General features: G+C 40.9%; 1 protein-coding gene across 1 annotated transcript in view; it reads right to left on the bottom strand.

Annotated features, from left to right (window-relative positions):
* LOC115474518 (aldehyde oxidase 2-like) overlaps positions 1–22,754 on the bottom strand; it is a 161,215-nt gene that overhangs the window by 125,520 nt on the left and 12,941 nt on the right. The window contains exons 3-10 of the mRNA XM_030210008.1: positions 20,132–20,228; positions 17,828–17,936; positions 14,466–14,592; positions 11,808–11,869; positions 8,681–8,770; positions 6,407–6,487; positions 1,743–1,887; positions 1,119–1,211 (exon numbers count right to left, since the gene is read on the bottom strand). Of these exons, the coding sequence (XP_030065868.1) occupies positions 1,119–1,211; positions 1,743–1,887; positions 6,407–6,487; positions 8,681–8,770; positions 11,808–11,869; positions 14,466–14,592; positions 17,828–17,936; positions 20,132–20,228 (804 nt within the window). The remainder of the gene's footprint in view (positions 1–1,118; positions 1,212–1,742; positions 1,888–6,406; positions 6,488–8,680; positions 8,771–11,807; positions 11,870–14,465; positions 14,593–17,827; positions 17,937–20,131; positions 20,229–22,754) is intronic.

Raw genomic sequence — 22,754 nt, 5'->3', positions numbered from 1 at the left:
GGGCGGGATTGTGGGGGGCGGATGCAGGAGAGGGACCCACTGAACTGGTCTGCACAGGGCTCCACAATTGCTAAGACCAGCCCTGTCTCCCAGATTCTGTATAGTGTGCCTAGAGATTTGTGCCAAAATCCAAGCACAGATCTGTATCAAAGCACGTAAATTAATTGGCTTAACAAGGCAATCAGCATTGTTAACAGCACTTAAGAAGCAAAAATGAGCACTAATTGACAATAATTTATGCACACAACTCCCTAAGTCAGTGGTTCCCAAACCAGGTCCTGGAGGCACCCCAGCCAGTCAGGTTTTCAGGATATCCACAATGAATAATCATCAGAGGGATTTGCATGCACTGCCTCCACTGCATGCAAATCTCTCTCATGAATATTCATTGTGGATATACTGAAAACCTGATTGGCTGGGGTGCTTCCAGGGCCAGATTTGGGAACCACTGTCCTAACTGTATTCTGTAATGCACTGCACCTACATTTTAATGTGCACAGGCAAAATGTGGTGTGGTTATGGGCATTTTGTGGGTGTTCCAAAATTTATGCACATTGTTATATAATATGGCCCTCTGTGCCTAAATCTAAGTGCCAGGACTTATGCCATGTTTTCATTGGTGTAACTGGAGGCATGTAGTTTTAGGTGATGTGATATCAACTAAGTGTATTCTATATACTGCACCTAAATCTAGGCGCTACTTATAGAATATGCTTAGGCAGAAATGTTTTCTGTGTGGATTTTAGCACATTGTTCCTGTGTCTCACACTGACCCTACTATTTTAGATTTAGTCTATATAAAGACTGTTATCCTGACACCTTACTTCCTATCTATCAGTGATTCTGTGTACAGATCCCTGATGTAGGCTGTAAGCCGAAACACAGTGTTGTGTCAGGCACTGAAGAATAAAGATTTTATTTATTACATTCCTCATCCTTCTGTTTCTTTATGGGAGAGCCCTGCTGATCACACTACTCCTTTTGCTGGTTATCTACTGATGTAGTGATGTACGGTCCTCCGCTTTTGCGGTGTCCTTTCTTTGGATTTTCACGGTGCCATATATAGAATCTGGCCATGTACGGTACATGCTCATGGAGCAAGATAACTAGACTCTTACCTTGATCTGTGAAGTTTATTACGGTGAGATCTGGAATCCTAGTGGGGGAAATAATCACAGGATAAACAGTTCCTTTCAGATTCATCTCCAGTCCTAAGGGAAGTTAAAATTACATTAGGAGTTAGATGCAGGGAGAAGGTTGTTGGTGTGAAGAGTATCCTAATAGCAAATGTATTGTATTCAACTTGAAAGCTGTTACATCTTTACCTAGTAAGCAGTGTTGACGCCAACCACTAGATGGCAGTAGTCTATTCTACCTGAAAATATATTCTAATTGTGTACCTGCAGCCACAAGAGGTGCTGTTTTTCCTTTCTTTCTTTATCTCTCTTTCTTGAGGCCATCTATGTGGTGCCTATTCTACAAAGGAAAATAGGAGCCTACTCTCCATTACGTACTAACGCAACTGGTTAGATTTGCACATATAATTTAGGCACAAGTACTTATGCCAGCCAGAGAGCTGATATAAGTGCATGCCTAAATTGTTGAAAAACACACATGCATCATAGCATTCTATAATTTACATGGGTAATGTGTGCTCCACCCAGACTGTCCATTTGTATGCCCACTTTCAAAGCATGCAGAAGAGATATGACAGGCCTATCTGGTCTGCCCAGTTTACATACCAATGTTGGTATTCCCCACAACAAGAGGTGCTTTGGGGTACTTGACTTTCAGCTCTAGTAATTCAGACAGACTAGCAGGGGAAATCCAGGTAATTCGTTCTCCTTGGAAAACCATTTTCTTTATTCTCAGGTTTTCAGCCATCAGCTAGGTGTTGGGACAGAGAGAGGAAGAGATTCAGAGCTAATATACTGTGGAAGGTAATAAACATTTGCAAGAACTTAAAAGACAAAATCCACTGGTGAAAAAGACACAGGAAGGGACAGTTGTTGGTGACATCTAGCTAGGTTAGGAATGATTAGTGCATCTAGCTGGCCTATTAGAAAATCACCTTCCCTTGGTGCATCCAAAGGTACATGTGCCACTTCACAGCTAGGGATCCTCAAATTCATTATTTATTTATTTATGGGGATTTATTAACCACCTTTATGAAGAGATTCACCCAAGGCAGTATACAGCAGGTACAGTTTAACACAAAACTTACAATTTTATTAACAGCATAACAATAGTAAAAATGGCCAAATATAAACATGAAAACAATACATGAGGTAAACTTGAAAGCAGCAAATTAAAACTAGCATGCATTTGGTTAGTTAGTACACCTTAAAACATTTAACACATGCTAAATTAATTTAACCTTTGTTAACCTACAAATTAATGTGTTTTAGGTCAATTATTATATGTCAAAAAGTTATCATTTTTTTAATTAACATAAATATTATGACCTCTCCTAAGGGACACCACCATGTTATGGTGGAGGGGCTTGTGTGTTTCGATAACAAGGAGGGTTATGCTGTTGAGTCACCCATATCAGACAGGTCTCTGAGGAGAAACCAGACAAAGAGCATCCCAAACATGCTGGAGGACCAAGATGGTGCCAGAAGATGTTGCATTGGACTGAGCTCCATGATCATCAGAGTTTTTCCAGTACTGAGATGGGAAAGAGAAAGGGGAAACCCCAGACTTACCCTTCCATACCCAAAGACCCTCCTCACATTGTCTGGGCAACTTTTGAGAACCATGGTGTCCACCCATTAACGGAGAGGAGTGTGGCTGCGGGTGTCCCCGAGAGGGCGGGATAAAGCTTGGAATATATGTTAGCTAGACTGACATGCAATACGCATCTCCACAACCCAGAACCAGCTGGGAGCTTGGGAGGGCTCACTGTCCGAGAAGGAGTAAGCTTTGCTGCTCCCATGGAGGGGAACATCCTGGTGGCCTTTTACTGCTTTAGGGGAATGAGGGGAGTGCCTGATTAGAATTAGTGTAATTGACCTGAAAGCAGCTTATTCCCCCTGCCATTTGGCTGAGTCTAGATACAGGAAGATCTGAAGTCATTTTGGATGGCTGTAAGACACTATTCAGGCTGTGGATTCTTCTCTACAGGTGATATCTTTATGATTATCAACATCTTCATTATGATATTACTGCCCATCTTGATTTGGGTGAGCATCCAAAATGTGTATGTCTGATGATGGCCAGCTTAAAGTGACCCTTTGGATTTGACATTTCTTCTGGAGAGTTCCATGGAGTTAGGGGCCCTTTTACAAAGGCACATAAGGCCCTATGTGCATCTAGTGTGCACCAAATCAGCATTACTGCCTGACTACCGTGTGCCCCAGGTGGTAATTCTGAATTTGGTGCACATTGAAAACATGCGGTTGAAAATATTTTCTATTTTTTACCGCATGGTGCTTACCCGATTGTAAATGGTAGTGGGCATGTGCTGCATGCCTACTGCCCAGGTAGCGCATGAGACTTTACTGCTAAGTCAATGGGTGGCGGTATGGTCTCAGGCCGAAAATGGACGTACACTGGTTTTTATTTTGCTGCACGTCCATTTTCTAACCCCTTTAAAAGGGCTCTTTTTCTCAGACACAGCAAAAACTGGCCCGGTGTGTACCCGAAAGACACGCACACACTGCCGCAGGAGCCTGGCGGTAGTTCCCACTTCTAGTGCACGCTATTTCTGGCGTTACACAAATGTCCTATTTTTGTAGCTCCAGTTTACCACCAGGTTAGTGCTTGAGCTCTTACCACCATCTCAGTGGGTGGCATTAAGGCCTCCCCACCAAAATGGCCGTGCGGTAAGTGATTCACTTACTGCACAACCATTTCTTTTTCCTAAAAATAGACAGCCTTTTACATGCTGTGGTATAAGGGGACCTCAGTTTGTGTCAAAAACATGCGCTGATGCTAGTGCAGGCCCCCTTTTACTGCAGCTTAGTAAAAGGACCCCTCAATTTGAATTATTAAATATATAATATATGAAGTTTCATAAATAAAAAATGAAAAAGAAAAGATGAGTGTGTGACATGAACTGAAAAGATGTCCAAAAATAGAGAAAAAGACCAAATGAACCTAAAATTTGTATACTGTGCATATCCCTATTCAGTGGGAAGTGGTGGGGAAGAGAAAGCATGCATAGGAAGTTCAAACTCCTTGTAGTATTTTTCTGTCCCTGTGGAGCTGTGATTAGTTTATAGTTTATAAACATTTTACTCTACTGCCTTTACTGACAAGTCAAGCCAAAGAAAGGTGGTGTATAATCTAAATAAGACAATGAAAAGAAATACATCTATAAAAACAGGACACAACACTGTCACTGTATAGGATTCCTCTGCCTTGTTGTTAGGGTTTTATTTCTTTTTCTATATTTATATTTCCTGCTTGACTCCAGCAATATTGTGGACTAATGGATGATGTTTCTTTTCTCTATTAAGTGTGTTTTCTGTATCTCTGTCTTTTCTGATTTCTTTTTCAACTGTATGCTTGAATGTTATATTGAAATTATAAAATAAAAAAAAGACAACGCTCGCAATCAAACAACAAATACAAATTTAATTTAATTTCACTACAAGAAGTAGGCCACTATCTCCTCATAAGTTTGTTTAAAAAGTAGGATCTTACCCTCCCTTATACAAGGCCTCACTAGCGGCTGCCTCATTCAAAGTGAATGGACTGTGTCGGTATTACCACACAGGCAGCTGCTAGCGCGGCTTTGTAAAAGAGGGCCTTAATTTGAGTTTTAAAAATGTTAAATTACAGTTCCCCTCAAATGAAACCAGGGAGGTTATTCCAATGTGTAGTTGCCACATAAAAGAATGTACAATGGTGAGTGGACTCAAAATGAGCACATCTCAGGCCTGGAAGCCCCAAACAGTGATCATTTAATGATTGTAGCAACTGAGAAGTCAAGCTTGCTAAATACTATGGAAACCCCAATCATAGAACTTTGAAGTAGCTGGGAAGTAGGTACAGTGCAGGGCAGATATGTTATAGTCTGAGCCCTGAAAATGGCAAGGACAGATTAGGAGCACATATGCATATTTTGTACCACATTCATATCGTATGAGTGTGGGCCACTGGGGGAGGGGAAGACATTTATAGTGGGACTTAGCGAGTAAAATGCTGTAACAATACTACTGGACTATTGGTTCACTAATGTTTTGATAATGAATGTGACTGTTGGGCGGACTGGATGTACCATGCAGGTCTTTATCAGCCATTTAAAAATTATCCTATATTGAATAGGTAACCAATGTGAAGCCCTGAAGGTGATACGACATGCGGTTGTGCGATTGATAACTGGGCTGCAACAGACCTGATTAAGTTTCATTTTCAGTGAGGGCACTTCATTGGCTTCCTGTACAATATCGAGTACCATATAAAATATTATTGTTGCTCTTTAAAGTGTTGACTGTTATTGCTGCTGCTTATTTTGGAGAAATTTGGACAGCATATGAACCAGGTCACTCATTGACATCTTCAGGGACTTGGCAGTTACTGCAACTATCATTTACAAAAACATACTATGTTGATACTTTTCATACTACCTTGTCTTTTGCTGGTCCATTTTTATGGAACGCTTTGCCTGCACTCTCCGTATGATGACTTTGAGAAGCGGTTGAACATGCAGGTTTTTGTACAGGCCTATATGCAATATTGCTATTTGTTAGAAATTAGTGTGCATGGTGTTTATACTTTTAATTATGTGTGCAATATTTGTAACCCACTTAGGTGATAGGCATAAATGATATAAATGAAATAAATAAAAATAAATAAATGTCCTCTGCTTCTCCTTCCCCCTCTCCATGACACACTGACCTCCAATACATGTTGAGAGCAGGGCTCTGTGCTTGCTTGCTGCTGCAGCTGGGAGTTCTTGGGCAGAAGAGAAATGTGGGCTGCCTCAGACAGTGCCTGTGAGAGAGGACAGATCAGGCTTCCTGAAGAACCATCCTCCCTCACAGGCACCACCTGGGGCAGCCCACAGCTTTCTTCTGCCCAAGGACCCCCGGCTGTAGTAGGCTCGGACCCTGTTGTCGACGAGTACCTGAGGTCAGTGCATGTGGGTGGGGGGGATAAGCACCTTTAGATGCCACCATATAGGTGTCCAAAATCTAATTCCAATCAGGGGTACTCAAAAGTCATGGATGACCAAATGGTGGTGCCAAAATGCTGGCGACAAATACAAACTTTTGCTGTGAACTTTCTTTGAGTCCAGTAGAAGTTATTCAACACCATCTATCTCGTCCCCTTCGCTGTGACTTTTTTCGGTGCCAAAACGCTGGCACCCAGGCAGCAGTGCCCAAACCTCATGTATCCCTAGTATAATGTTTATAGGCTAGCATTAATAAAAATGAAGAATCATGCATCATCTTACCATTAGTTCAGGTGGAAAAATTAATTCCTGGGTAGGATCCAATGGCAGAAATTCTTCCTGTGTGAACAGTGCTGTGCAAAGCTGGAGGAAGAAAAGGTTTGGTTTTCAAGAAGGAAATCACTTTATTTGGATTCTACTGACATCACATTAAGTTAAATAGTTCAGCATTATAGTATAACCATTACTTGGCAAATCATTCTGTTTTCTAAACTAAACTATTGTACTTGTAATAACAACTATGGGTATGTAAACATATTCATAGAGAATTTATTGCAAAATGCTACATCATGCTTTCCATGTTGCCTAAGTTGGAGTGTGGTTTCCTCTTTGCTTAATTACTCTTAAAAAAATGTTTGTTTGTTTTTTTTTCCTATTAGGTCTCTGAGTTGAGTTGGCATATTTACTCCAATTAAATCTTTCTTTAGTAATGGTAGCAATCATGTTTATTTTTTGTGTCCTCTTCTTTTGTCTCTGCAGATATGGTGTCCCTAGGTGTAACCCGTAAGCAATGACCATGACTCAGCAATGTCGCCATCCCTGCTACCTTTACTAAAGAAATATTTAATTGTAGCAAATGACTTTTAGTTACTTCAAACACTTCAAACAGTGACTGCCTTACAGTACAGTAGTAGACAATAATTTACTTTTCAAAAACTTCCGGATTTGATTTTGACTGAATCTGAGCTCAATCGTACTTATCAGAAGAGTGAATATCCCTCAACAACTTTGGCTTGCTTCTGAGATACATATGAAAGTCTTTCCATGACATATGCTTAAAGCTGTGCTATGTGAACATATGTCATGCAATCATGGGCCCTGAATCTGGCCACTAGGTGTCACTAGGGTTACCATATGTCCTTTTTTTTTTTTATATTTATTGTTTATTGGCACAACTTCATACAATGCAAGATATTGTAATCACAACATTGAGAAAACGAGAACCTTTTCACAGAGAAACTTATCTTACAAAAGAAGAAATTTTCAAATCTATTCAAACATATGCCAAACCTATGATTTTCATTTTCTCCCCCCCTCCCCTCCCTCCTCCTTTACTTCCAAACAGGCTCTCCCATTGGTTCCCCTCCCCCCACCCTCCCCTAACAATTCAAAATGCTGCTTTACCATATGTCCTTTTTAAAGAGGATATGTCCACTCTTCTTTAGCATCTCCATATGTCCAGACTGACTAATAGGCCAGAGGTGGTTTCTCTCATTATGTGGGTAGGTGTGTTGGTTATAGGCACATAAAAAAGAGGATATTTTCCTAAAAATTAAAGAACCTGGGGGACATATCTAAAGAAGTCCAAAAGGAGGACATATCCTCTTTAAAAAGGACATATGGTAACCGTAGTGACACCTAGTGGCCAGATTCAGGGCCCATGATTGCAAAATTCTGGAAGAAGCCCTAGTGCATGGATCCCAGCCTAGAACCATCACTGACATTAGAAGAATAAATACAAGGAGAGAATGAAAAATAAGGGAAACTCCCTAAGTAGTTGCAAGTGAAGGCTTGTGGTGCCAGATTCTTGACTTGGTTCCAGTTCAGCTGGAATACCAAGGAACACGAGGATCCTGCCAGATCAAAATAACGTCTTTCCTGCTCTGATTGGTCTGTCCATCCAGTCTGTTATCTACATTATTTGCCACAGTTTGGGGCCCTTTTACTAAACCACAGCAAAAAGTGGCCTGCGGCAGTGTGAGCGCGTCTTTTGGGTGCGTGCTGGGCCAGTTTTACTGCATCCTGGAAAAAGGGCCTATTTTAAGGAGCCAGAAAATAGATGTGTGGCAAAATAAAAACCAGCATGCGCCCATTTTTGGGATGAGACCTTACTGCCACCCACTGACTTAGAGGTAAGGTCTCATGTGTTGCAGGGGCGGTAGGCATGCAGTGCATGCCCACTGCCATTTACCGCCAGTTAAGCGTCACGAGGTAGAAAATATTTTCTACCACGTGTTTTCGGTGCATGCCAAATTCAGAATTACCACCCAGGGTACATGGTAGCTGGGTGGTAATGCCAATTTGGCACATGCTGGACACTCATAGGTCCTTGCACGCCTTTGTAAAAGGCCCCTTTATGAAGGAGATGGTGTCAGTGGCATGGGTAACTGATAACATGTATCCCTACGGTATTTTGTACATTTGTACCAGTAATACCTGATTAATTAATTCAAGTTAGGCCACTCCAACCCACCCAACTTTACCCCAACCCCAACTCAATGCACAAGTAGTTTAATTTGATGTCAAGCACAGTGGTAAAAATAGCATTACACTTACGTCCTTTTCATTACCAGCTGATGTAGATTCATTTTCTTGTCTTTCCATGCAAAAGCTCCCCTTTCCTGCAGTCTGACAACAGCCTGAATCCTAAACAAATAATATTCCATTCAGCTTTTTAATGACACTGTTTGACATATTTTCATGATCTGTTTCAAAGTTTGAGAGCTCGCACTTAAGATTGATCAGAAAAAGTGAAGTAAATAAGTTTGACTGACTGAGTAAACTTTTCCTGCCCATATTCCCTCTCTTTGGAAGGCACATCCCTGCAGAGTTTGAACAGACCCACATTGAATATGGCTCTTACAGCATGGTACGGGGAAGGAGAGCAGTGTAACTGGTCAAAAATATTCAGTCTATGACTTTTTCTCATCGTGAACACAAAAACAATTTACAAGCAGAAGTCTGCCATTTCAGTTGCTACCTGATTTCCAGTTTTGGACTCTGAAGATGTTATGATGATTCAGAATTTTAAATTGAGATGCACTTGGAAACAGATATGAGCAAAACTGCAATCCCAAACACCACCTATCGTCTTAGTGATTTCCAACAGGGCAGCATGTGAAGGGCAATTCTATAACCTAAGTGCCCACAAAATCTCACAGATCTGCACAAAATAATTAATGAGATTAATGATTGGAGTTAACATGCATTTACTTGGCACTTATTATGATTTGCACATGGATCTGGCTGCACTGTTCTATAGCAATGGCCGCCTAAATTGGATCACCTGCAACTCAAAAGGAGGTGTGGCCATGGGAGGCATATGGACAGGTTAGGGGCATTCACAAGATTTAAATGCAGTGTTTATTTATTTAGACTTTGCTCACACCTTTTTCAGTAGTAGCTCAAGGTGAGTTACATTCAGGTACACTGGATATTTCTCTGTCCCAGGCAAGCTTACAATCTAAGTTTGTACCTGAGACAATGAAGGGTTAAGTGACTTGCCCAAGATCACAAGGTGCAGCAGTGGGATTTGAACTGGTCACCTCAGGATTACAAGACCAGTGCTCTAACCAGTAGGCCACTCCTCCACTATAGAGTAATGGAGATCTGCACCCAACTTGCATGCCAGGATTTACATCAGGTTTCAGCAGTGTAAGTCCTTGCACCCAGAGGCAGACTGACCATTCAGGCAACTAGTAAGTGCCCGAGAGCCCAGGGGCTCTAGGGGGGCCCAGAGGCTCTGCACTGTTGCTCGCCGCTACCACACACCATAGCCCTCCCCGGTCCCACCTTGAAGAGTCCTGGCAGTCTAGTGACCTCTGACAGGGCAGGAAAGAACAACACTTTTTCCTGCCCACTGCTGCAAATCTGCCCGGTGCTGCCGTGTTTTAAAAATGGCTGCCGAGACTCCCTACAGCAGTCTTGAGACCTGCAAGACTACCGTGGGAAGTCTCGGCAGTCATTTTGAAAATACGGCAGGAAAGAACTGATAAATAAGAGGTTGAGAATGTCTGTCTCTTGTTTCCTTTCCTGTTTAAAGACAACTTAATTACCATTGGACTAGTCTTAGACTCAGACAACTGATCCTTTAGCTTTGGTACACTTGCCCTCCTGGACTCAAAACGTAGGAATGTCTTCTGATTTTCCAATTCCCTTCAAAGGATCAGAAATTACCCTTTTCTGCCCTTCCTATTGAGGTCCCCACTGGCCTTTGACTCCTTTACCTAGAAATACAGGTTTGCAGTTACTTAGCAACTCAATGACAAAATTCTATCCTGGGCTATACCATTGATAGACTCCTATTTCCCTCCCTTTTTGGTGGTAACTCCTCATGATGCTATTTCCTGTGAACCCTCCCAGTCCTGGAAAGTTCCCTGATTTAGACATGTGGAGGGTAATTCTATAAATGGGCAATTAGTCATCAAAAATACTCCTATTTTGAGCCTATTCTATAAAGGAAAGTAGGCTTTAGCATTACAAATGAAATGTTTAATTTCTGTGTTTTGTATTGTTTTATTTTGGGACCATACCATTGAATAGATATACAAGTGTTTCAACTCATCTTAACAAACTGCACTGGCTTCCCATAGAAAGGGAAAGGGAAATGGGACTTGATATACTGCCTTTCTGAGGTTTTTGCAACTACATTCAAAGCAGTTTACCTATATTCAGGTACTTATTTTGTACCAGGAGCAATGGAGGGTTAAGTGACTTGCCCAGTGTCACAAGGAGCTGCAGTGGGAATCAAACTCAGTTCCCCAGGATCTGCACTAACCACTAGGCGGAAGACTCAGGTTCAAAGCTGTATGTTTAGTTTTTCAAATCTTACAGGGTTTCACATCTGAAACTGCTAAGACTGCTTCACTACATTTGGTCCAGTCTAACAGACTGAAAGAATAACTGATGCTAGCATCACCGTTTCAAAATACAATTCAAAATCAGAAGATTTTCAGCTCTCTATTCCTTGTACTTTTGGAGTTAAAATATGAAACTCTACCTATTGCCATCAGAACAGAAAACACCTACCTTAACTTCAGGAAGAGGCTAAAAACCTTTCTCTTCCCAAGGACCTTTTAACAATCCATTGACTTCTACTTTCTAGTATCATCCATTATCCTTTCCTGTAATATTTTTTGGTCTCATGCATTACACCAGAGGTCTCTAATTCTTCTCATACCTCACACTAACATTATCAGCTTTTTTCTCACCTAGACTGTAAATCACACCCTGGAAAGAATTTATTTGATTTAATTTGATAACCCACCTAGAATCGGAAGACAGTATGGGCTGTACATATTTTTAATACATTTTTTTAAAAGTGCCTATATTTTAGGTATGAAAACTTGCTCAAACCATAGAACTGGTGTAAAAGTTAGCACCTAGATTGTTAAAGAACATGCATAAATTATAGTATTTTGTAATCTTTCCTACCGATATTCAGCACTATTTAACCAGCCAGGAATGGCTCTCTGAATATGCTCCAAAATAGATTATGCTCGTAATTTAAGAGTTTAAATTTAGGAGCATAAATTATGTTTATAAATAAGTAGCACACATTTTAGGAGTGCAAATTTAGGAGTATAACCATCAGAGAATAAGGCCCATAGAGGGAGATTCTATATATGGCACAAGAGAAGTTTATTAGGTTTGCAAAATTTGTATCAACATTTTTTGTACTTACCTTACACAAGGTTTTATAGCCATCTAATATTGGTCTGTATCCAGTGCATCGGCACAGATTTCCTGATTGAAGAAAAATAATTCATGATAAATATGATTTTTAATATTATGTCATTGTGTCTCGTATTGGAGGCTTTGCTGGTTTATGGGATTTGTAGTTCTGGATCACCACAATGGGGTGCTGTATGTGTTAATCTGTTGTATATGTGCATTTACGGTTTTTACTTTTTGTAATTCATCTAGGATTACATTGAATTAAATCCATGTTGATTTTTGAAGCAACTATTTTGCAACAGGGCGTCTGAAGAAACCCAGCCAGGGTCTGCCTGTTGGACAAAAAGCTACAGTGGTGTTTTGGCACAGCCAAGGAGGTTTCTAGCAAACAGCCTTGGAAAGTCATGCTGATCTGTGAGGGACCAAACCCCGAGTCATCTTGAGCAAACAGGGAGATTTTTAAATATTTATGTCTATTGGAAATTTTATATTTTCTTCTTGTGCTTTTCCCCCCCAAAGTACTTACCATATATAATTGAATATAAACCCATCTGAATATAAACCAAGATAACATTTTTCCCTCTTTTTTGGGGAAAAATGTTAACTTGAATATAAACTGAGGAATATATTCCTCTTATTCCCTCCCTTCCCTGTGCTATCCTTCCACTGTCACTGCCCACTCCTCCCCCAAATTGGAAGAGCTCTTACTCCCACTTCTATCACCCCCTCCCTCTCCTTGAACAGATGAAGCCCCTTTCCACCGAGCAAATGAAGCCCCCCTCTCCAGCTGACCCATAGCCCCCCCCCCCCCGTTGGTCTAGCAGCAGCCATTTTCACTATGGAGATGGCATGGGCAGGAGAATGTAGGGAATGCTCTTGCTCCAGCTCACCACTAGACCACCAGGGCTGTACGGTAGGCCTGGAGGGGGGATGCCATAAAGGTAGGTCTGGGATGAGGCTTTGTCTGCTTAGTGGGAGGGGAAGGGAGAAAGGAAATAGGAGCTCTTAATGGGAGGAATGCCAGACATCAGAGGGGAGGGAGGATAGGCTCGAATATAAATCAAGATAGAATTTTTGATGCTTTTTTTGGCCAAAATTTCTCTGTTTATATTTGAGTATATATAGTATTTTTGGAGCAGTATGATGCACAGGCACAGAAAAGTACTTAGCCTAGGTACTATATAGAGGTTTTGAGACTGTGAGAATTCAGGTCTGATTTGAATATCTTTCAGAGAAAGAAAATGGAATGGGGGGGTGGGAGGGGCGCTCACTGGGATACACAAGAAAAGGAAGAAGGAGCCTGCAGGTGATCCTAAAAGAAAGACAGGCTATAGCAAAAATTCAGTGTAGAAAAAGCTGTCCAACCAATATTCAGCACAAGTTAACCAGCCAGAACAGCTACCAACCAGTTAGCTCATGTCTAACTGGTCATTTTCAGTGACATTTAACTAGTTATTTAAGCTGAAAATGCCTGGTTAGCACCAAAAATAAAGCCAGCGATGTTGGGAGCATTTCAGGGGCATGACTGATTAAGACCTGATATCCAGAACTTAACCAGTGAAGCTTAGCAGTCAAATAAAGCTGTATAAAAAACAGGCTTATCTGTGTCTGTTAAATTTTGTAAACCGCCTAGATCTGCGGTGTAGTAAGTTTTAATAAATGGTATAGTAAATTTTAATAAACATAGACATAACATAAACATCACCCCATCTCAAAAAGAAAATAGCATTACTAGAAAAGGTTCAGAGAAGGGCGACAAAAATACTAAAAAGAATAGACCTCCCCACCTCTTTTACTAAACTGCTCTAGCGATTCCCATGCACAAATGCAACGCAGTCCATTCAAAATGGAAGGGGTGTGGCGCATTTGCTGCACCAGTAATCGCTAGCATGGTTTAGTAAAAGAGGCCCAAAGGGGGAGATTCTATATATGGCGCCTAAAATATTGGCACAGAAATTAGTGCTGACTAAATGTATGCTATAATAGGTGCCGATTATAGAATATGCTTAGTTGATATTTCAGCACCTAAATTTACACGCATCCATTTACATTGATGAAAACATAGCATAAATCCCGGCATATAAATATAGACATACTGGGCCATATTCTATAGGTAGGCGTGTACATTTTGGAATGCCAAGAAACGCCCATTTCCCTGCCTGTAGCCAAGCCTCTTTTTGCCTGTGCACGTTAGAAGTTCAGCATACATCGTTACAGAATACGCCTAGTGAGTTTTACGTCTAAATTCTAATCAGTGCCAATCAGTGCTCATTATTGCTTGTTAAGTGCTGATATTAATGCTCATTAACTTGTTAAGTTATGTGCATTGTTATAGAATCTTCACCGATTTTGGCATCACATGTAATGCAGAATCCAGGAGATAGTGACTAAAGTAGCAGGGTTCAAAAAGGTTTGAACAAGCCATCACTTATCCCTTCAAATAATTTATGAGAAATCAGGTCTACATTTGGCATCATCTGGATTCTTGTGACCCAGAGTGGCCACAGACGAAGATAGGACACGGGGTTCAACGGACCTTGGTCTGACTCAGAATAGTTTTTCTTATGTTTACATGCAGTTGTATATTAATAAATTACCTGAAAAATCTCACTTTCCTGATACCTCTAGTCCTAAAACTTGGTTCAAGCAGATGAGAAATACATACCTCCCAGAGCCTCATATATCTGGTCCATGGTGAACTCGGGGTGGCTCCTCAGTAAGGTATACATGGACATCACCATTCCAGGTGTGCAGAAACCACACTGAGAGCCGTGAGCTTTTGCAATCCTTTCCTGTACAATTTAAAGAGCAGGGTATTTTTTTAATAAAGTAGTAGGCTATTTTTAAAAGTCTTTATGTGGACATATGTTAGAAATAGGTTTACTTAGTTTCAAAGACATCAGTTCTACCTTCCATGCCACCTCTTCAGTCTCCCAGATTTTCTACAGCTAAGAGGAGAGAAGAGACTTAAGAGTTGATAGAGGGCAGAACACTCATGAAGCTGGTGCTATAGTACACATATAGCTAGGGCTTCTGATCTCTGGTATTTAGAAAATGCACATTTCAGTGAGTTTTTAAAATTATATTTATTAATTTTATCAATAAACATACATAATGAACAAACAACAACCAAAACAGCCATAAATCTGCAATTCAGCTAAACCTTACCACCCTTTCCTCCCCACCCCCTTCTCCAAGTATGGTATATATTGCACCAAACTCAGGAGCAGTTCTGGCCCAGACAACCCATGGTCCCAAATATCACCTGCAAATCAGGCTTTTTCTGCTAAGTCTCAATAATTCAATATCCGGCTTCTATCTCTATGTGGCATCAAATTCCAAATAGGTTCACACAATTTTTGGTATTGTCTCCACCTTTCTGGATACTTATTGCTAACTAGCAACATTCCAACGTTATTACTATTGAGTGAGGTTTGGACGATCTTGCTGTGTTCAATTGTACATTTCAGTGTTTATTTTCTAGGTAATTTACATATTTATATTGACTGTAAAATCAGTGTTTTGGGGTCTTTCCATGTTTCTGGGACATTAGCAAGATTTCTTTTTCTATCATTTCCCAAAACTCATTGCTCCAGGCCATAGTACTCTCATCTCCTCCCCCTTCCCACCACAGTCTGTTCCCTCATTTCATGGATGGTCATGTTTGTTCACATGAAACTTCCTATAGGGAGCTGAAAACAAGAACTCTTAAGGGAAACAGAATCTTCTTTCATCATTTTTTTAACTGTATGAAACCTAGTATGTCTTGATATTCATAGAAACACAGAAAAAAAGTAGGCAAATAAAGACCATATGGCCTATCCAGTCTGCCCATCCATGCCATCAACTCTTTCTGTCACTCCTTTAATCCTATGTACTTGTCCCAAGGTCTGTTGAATTCAGATACTGTTTTTGTCTCCACCACTTCCACTGGGAGGCGGTTCCATGAATTCACCACCCTTTCCGTGAAGAAATATTTCCTCAGATTACTTCCGAGTCTATCCCCTTTCAGCTTCATCATATGCCCCCTCGTTCCAGAGCTTCATTTCAATTGAAAGAGACTCACCTCCTGTGCATTTTTGCCACATAGGTATTAAATGTCTCTATCATATCTCCCCTCTTCTGCCTTTCTTCCAAAGTATACATATTGAGATCTTTAAGTCTGATCTGATACGCTTTAGGATGGAGACCACTGACCATTTTAGTAGCCACTCTCTGGACAGATTCCACCCTGTTTACATATTTCTGCAAGCTACCATATATACAAACTGTCATGTCCCCTACCTCAACGCAAGCGGCGTCCTCGGGCTGCGCAGGGTCCCATCGACACGCACACTTGACTGGCACAGACTTGAGCCATGTGTGTGTAATTCTTCTCTGGCTGCAGGCTCCTTGATTGCTTTGCTTCCACCCATCTGGGTCTGCTCTTCCTCTGCCTGGCTTCCCTTGCTTCTCTCCTATTGGACTTCTGATTCCTCCTTCCCCTGCTCTTGTTCCATGGCTGTGCCCCGTCTCCCTGCTGATGTCAGATGCCAGCATTTTATCATCTGAGCTCTCCCTACACTCCTTGCTTCTACTTTGGTAGGTGTTACTTGCTCAGTAGTGTGCTTCTCCTCTACTTTGTTCTTCGTGGCTGACTCTGCCTGTACCTGGATTACTCTCTTGTCTGCTGCCTGCCTACTGACTCTGCCTGTACCTGGATTACTCTCATGTCTGGTGCCTGCCACTGACTCTGCCTGTACCTGTATTACTCTTGTGTCTGCTAACTGCCTACTGACTCTGCCTGTACCTGGATCACTCTTTTGCTTGCTGCCTGTCTGTCCGTCATGTTCATCACCCCGCTTCCTGCTCCATCTTGTAAGCCCTGCAGGCTGCCCGCACCTAGGGGCTCAACCTCTGAGAAACGGCAGTCAGCGCAGGTGAAACTCGGGATTGTCTGGCCGCCAAGCAGAACCTGATCCAAGTACCAGGCTCAGCAGCACTCTACTTGGTACAAGAACTCACAGGTCTGACACAAACCAATCATAGCACAGACAATTTCTAATCTACATGATAAAAAGGCATGACAGCTAGCACTAGAGGATAAATAATAACCAGCACTAGCGATAAGAACATGCATCAGAATCATTTAGAAAGCAGCAGTAATGAACCAAGCTTTAAGGAGTTTACTAAATACTAAGGGTCCTTTTACTAAGGCATGCTGAAAAATGGCTTGCGGTAGTGTAAGCGCAGGTTTTGGGCATTTTTATTTTTGCTGAAAATGGATGTGCGGCAAAATCAAAATTGCCGCGCATCCATTTTGGATCTGAAACCTTACCGCCAGCCATTGACCTAGCGGTAAAGGCTCACGTGGTAACCGGGAGATAATGACCTACGCGCGCCAAATGCCACTTGGCGCGTGTCCGTTATGCATGTCCAAAAATAAAAAGCATTCAGATACGTATCGGACGTGCGCCAAAAATGAAATTACTGCAAGAGCCACACAGTAGTCAGGCAGTAACTCCATTTTGGCGTGTGTTGGACGTGCGTAGATGCTTACATGTCTTAGTAAAAGGGCCCCTAGGTAATCCTTCAGGACTCTCAGCTCTTTAGGAAAACAATGGACCAACACAAGATAATGCTTTTCTTTCCTCTGTGTACATATATTTAAGTACCTAACTAGTGGTATCATCAGCAAAGCCTCCTGTGAGCATCATAGTAATCTAGATCAGGGGTAGGCAACTCTGGTCCTTGAGTGCGGCAAGCCAGTTTTTCAGGCCCTGTATAATGAACGTGCTGCATGAGCTGTATTTGCATACAGTGTATGCAAATGCATCTCATACATACCCATTGTGGGTATTCTAAAAACCCAATTGACTTACTGTAATCAAGATTAGGTTTGCTAATCCAAAACCAGTATAGCACATCACTTGTTCTTATTTTTCAAACTCATAGACAACATTATCCAGTCCCATCAAAACTGACAACTTCTGGAAATCTGTATTACATCATTTATAAGGAGATACAAACAGGACAATATGTTTTTACCTGAACAGGGTGGATCCTGGTTTTTGTGCTTCCGATTCCTTCCACAGTGGTGACAGCAGCACCATATAGTGAGCAGATGGGGAGCAAGCAGGCATTGACAGCATAATGCCTTAGCATTGTAAAGGAGAATCAAGACCATTAAATGAGAGAAATTTATTCAGAGCTTCTGTAACTAAGCCTCGCTAGCGATTCCCTTGCAGCAAATGAGAGGAAGCCCATAGGAATTGAATAGACTTCCTCTCATTTGCCACACCGGAATCACTAGGACAGTTTAGTAAAAGAGACCCTTAATTAGCAGACTGTAAATAAAAATGACACATTTAAAACTGAGAAACTAAACAAAGTGGCTCCCACCAAAAACTGATCTCCTGTCCCTCACTCCAACTCAAACCTGATCGGAGCCAAACATCATTCCTGTGCTCCAATCAGCTTCTGACCTCCCTGCCACTATCCATCCTTGCCATCCCCCTACATCACCATTCAACCTTTCACTCATATTAACCCTTTCAAACTCCTTATACCTCATGCCCCCCTCCTCCCTCCACCTCAAATTACTGAAGTGACATGTCTCAGCCATGTTATGGTGCCCCAGTTTAAATCAAGGGCACTTACTGAAAGTGTTTAGAAGAAAGACAGATGCACCCTACTCCTTTTCTTTAAGACTCCTGAAGCAGGCATTCAGCCTAAACCTGATGCCGTGTTGAGTCTTTTAGAGTCTTTTACCTCTATAGAATAAAGACCATCTTTTATTGTGAATATTCTGACTTCATTCTTCACTGTGTGTGGAAGCATCCTGCATACACTATTCCTTTTGACTGTTCTTCACGATTGTAGTGTTTTTGTTTTCCCACTTTGGTGAGTGTTCCCATGGCTACTCAAAAGGTAGTCATGAAATCACAGAGAATATCACTTTTTGTGAAAATTGTGGTGTCAGTTTTTAAATTGATAATCCAATGACTTCCACTAATTGGCCCAAAGTACAGGCCTAGATCGAGTGTATTTTCAGGGGTGCTCACATTTTTGCATGCTTTATGTGAATACATGTTTAGAATACTAGCATGTAGAGTAGCCGTACAGTGGACCCTGTCCCAGATTGCCCCTTTCATGCCCATTTTTCTGTGTGTATAAAACTATTGACTGGATTCTATATAAGGTGCGGCGAGTAGCATGCATTAAATTGTGCATGCGGCCAATTTACGTGCAGTACTCAATCGAGTAATGAGCCAGTTAGTGATAATGGGCCAACAACATCCAATTATCATCACTAATTGGCAATAATTGAAATTTATGTGTGCTTCAATTTGTGTATTCTAAAGAAAGGTGTTTGTAAATTCTAATGCATGTAGCTGAAAAGAGGGCATGGCCATGGGAGGAGTGTAGGTGTGTTGGGTGCATCAATCAAATTTACGCACATTGTTATAGAATTTGGAGGAATGTGCTTACATTTAGGTGCAGGTATTTACACCAGGTTTTCAGTGGCATAAATGGCCTCTCCTAAATGTACATGTGTTCCCTTGGCCTTTGTGCTATTCTATAAACTGTGTGTTACTATAGACATGGTTTATAGAATAGCACTATGTGCGTTATTCTGATGTACCTACATTTTAGACGCCATTTACAGAATCCAACTTTATATGTTTACAGGAGTGCACATAAAGTTTTATACACGTACTTCTGCTGAAAATGAGACTCAAGTGGCACAAGATGCTGCTACAATGCTGACTGTCTAAGTGCTGCTGGAAAATTGATCACTGTGTTTTCTACTTTTAAGGGTGTACAATGCTGTGCACAGAGATATGGGGAGCACTTGAACTGATGGTTTTGTTATGTTAAATGACTCCCTTCAAGCAGTGTGTCTAAAGATCAGATATTGCAAGAGTTAGTAGATTTCAGCCAAGGTCCCTTGACTTACAGTTGACTTTCAGCAATTGATAATAGGAAATTTTGGTTTTACATACAGACTTGAGCCCAACCTGCTGCTGACACCTTTTGAGTGCAGAGTCACCTTCTAATCTGTTGTTGATTTGCAGTTCTGCACCCATGACTGAGCCATGCAAACTTCAGAAAAGGCTGAGTTCCCAGGGTTTTGTTCATATTGGACCATCCTCAATTTGGTCCTATCAGGTCCAATATATCTTCCTTGATACTGAGTGAGGCAGGGGAATCTTTTTCACTTCAACCAATTCCAATGTTTTTTTCTCTCACCTATTTATTTCTTATCATTTGCAAAATGAAAACTAAAGATTCTGAAACAATATGCTTTCTCTGTCTAGCTCGTAATTCTTATTTGATGTTCAAGGATACTGTATCTTCTTGGAAACAGGGTCGAATCTTGAGAGCATCACGGTGCAAGAACCACAACCACCTACTCCACAGCCATACTTTGTTCCTGTGAGATGGACTGGAGGAGGAGTAGTTAAGGAATATTATTGCCAGTTTTCATAATGCTCTTCCTCTTAAAGTCTGCTCAATGTCCAGCCTGTCTCTCTAGAAAAAAGAAGGTACTGCAAGTTGAGAGCTAATGGGTTGATCTTATGTGGTGCTGATGCAAGGGCATTAGGTGCCTTAGACAATCCTTCACCTTTGCACCTCTCCTAGGTTCCTCTGACATTTTCATAATTAAACTCAACAATCCTGATCACCCTAATACGACAAATCCAAGAATGATCCTATAAAATGCATAACTGGGCATCATATTAGTTTTTGATATTAAGGGGTCAATATTCAGACGGTGGGATTGTAGATTATATATCCAGAAGGTAGTTCTGTTGTGGAATACGCATGAGGAACCTTACACCTCTTTAATGATTATTCCACCATTTAAATAATTTTATTTCATTTATTTGGATTTTTTTAGGGATTTCAGGTAGAAAAATATTTTAGAAAGGCAACATAGGCAGACTTCATGTGAAGGTTTATTACTACAACTGGAGCTTTTGTGAGGTGATGTCAGCAAAGTGCAATTTGTGTGAAAATAGTGCAAATGTCCAGTGTTTTCTATTTTTGTACATTCCCAGGTGTTTTATGCTATTTTTCATGAAAAGTAAATTTTTCTGATGTCACTTCACACTTTAGTACCTGAGGCCCTTTATTTCCATCAAGAAAGTCCGATAGTCAATGATAGTCATAATTTTCAATAAATTTCCTAAAAAGTGTAAATTTGTCATAGAATGAAAGGACTGAAGGTCGTGTCTATCCTTGTTGTTTTAAACAAAGGTTTAATTACTGCTTGTTTTAAAATTTGAGGGATATAACCCTGTACTGGAGATACAGGATTATTTTTAAATTATGTGTTTTTGTCTTTCAAATATTATATGGCATGACACCGGATTATATGCAGCCATTAATAACTATTCCCCTATGCAATATAATCTCTGGTTCTAGGGACTACCTTAGACTTCATTTTAACGGGGTTTTAGCGGGGTTTCTTCAAAACAAAATGTAAAAAGACCACTCCAACAGAAAAACTCATCATCAAACATATGTATGGTTGACGCAATGAGAGGAGACATTTCTGTGCTTGGTTGATGACAAGTTTTTCTGTTGGAGTGGACTTTTTACACTTTGTTTTGAAGAATCTGTTGACCCCTGATGAAGACAAAGCTGAAACCTGGCCAAGTTGGGTCCCTGTCCAACAAAATTTGCTTTGGTGAACCACTGTTTGTTCTTCGACCTTGGATCGCCTTTGTTGTTTGTGTTGCTTTACATGCTATTCTATAACATAGCACCTAAGTGCGATGGTGTTTACTTTGAAGGGTCCTGAATTAGGAACACAGTACTTAGGCCCATAATACCTAGGGAGACTTTTCCACTAAAAAGGAACTAAATATCTAAAAGATATTGGCTATTATTGTTGCAAAAGGGGCTTCCAATCCAACTTAATGCATCCAGAGAGGGTTCCAACACATGGCACTGACTGATAACACTGGTGGATGAGGATACCACGTTGTCTACAGCTGAGACTGAAGACATTAGCTCTTTCCTGTACAGGACCTGTACAGGGCCGGATGAAGGCACGTCTGGCAGGGTCCTCCCCATACTTTATGAAAACTTGACACCTCTGAGACCAATGCTCTAAAACCTCCCCTGCTCTCCATGCCAAGGAAGTGTGCAATGACCTAGAACCACCAGAATATACATTTTAACAGCATAGATGAAATGCTAGTGAACTTAACTTATATTGTAAAGTGACAGCTGGTAGTTGGGAGGCGAGGATAGTGCTGGGCAGACTTATATGGTCTGTGCCAGAGCTGGTGGTTGGGAGGCAGGGTTGGTGGTTGGGAGGCAGGGATAGGGCTGGCCAGACTTATACAGTCTGTGCACTGAAGAGGGCAGTACAAATAAAAAAGTAGCACATATGAATTTATCTTCTTGGGCAGACTGGATGGACTGTGCAGGTCTTTTTCTGCCGTCATCTACTATGTTTACTATGTTTATGTTTACTATGAGAGTAACCATGTCACCAGAGACCCTCAAAATCAAAAATGATTATACTTAATTACACTGCATGTGCAACACACTGCAAAGCTTTTCAGTGCTGTTTTATTTAGCTGGTACAACAGGGAAATGATTAAAAAAAGATATTGTATTTACTTCTGATGAACTGTCATTAATTGCAAACATGGATATAGTTTGATTGTGGTCCTTCATTCAAAGGTTGTGAGTAGGGTGGGTGGCTAAATCAGAGTTCCCCAAAAGAAAGACCCTTGCCTCCAAAAAGAAGAAACAATATGCACTGAATTTGCATATATAATTCCATATGCAAATATATTTACATAGATGTGACATTGCAAATAATTACTATAATTTAAATAGAAATACAAGTCACCAAATTCGAGAAGACTCTGACCCAAGAAACAGATATTTATTCTCACTGCTCCCACCCATAAGCATCGTTATATGACTCTTTATCATCCCCCATATGAAT

Source organism: Microcaecilia unicolor, chromosome 7, assembly GCF_901765095.1.
Source record: "Microcaecilia unicolor chromosome 7, aMicUni1.1, whole genome shotgun sequence".
In the NCBI taxonomy this organism is placed as follows: Eukaryota; Metazoa; Chordata; class Amphibia; order Gymnophiona; family Siphonopidae; genus Microcaecilia; species Microcaecilia unicolor.
This window is presented reverse-complemented; position numbering and strand designations above follow the sequence as displayed.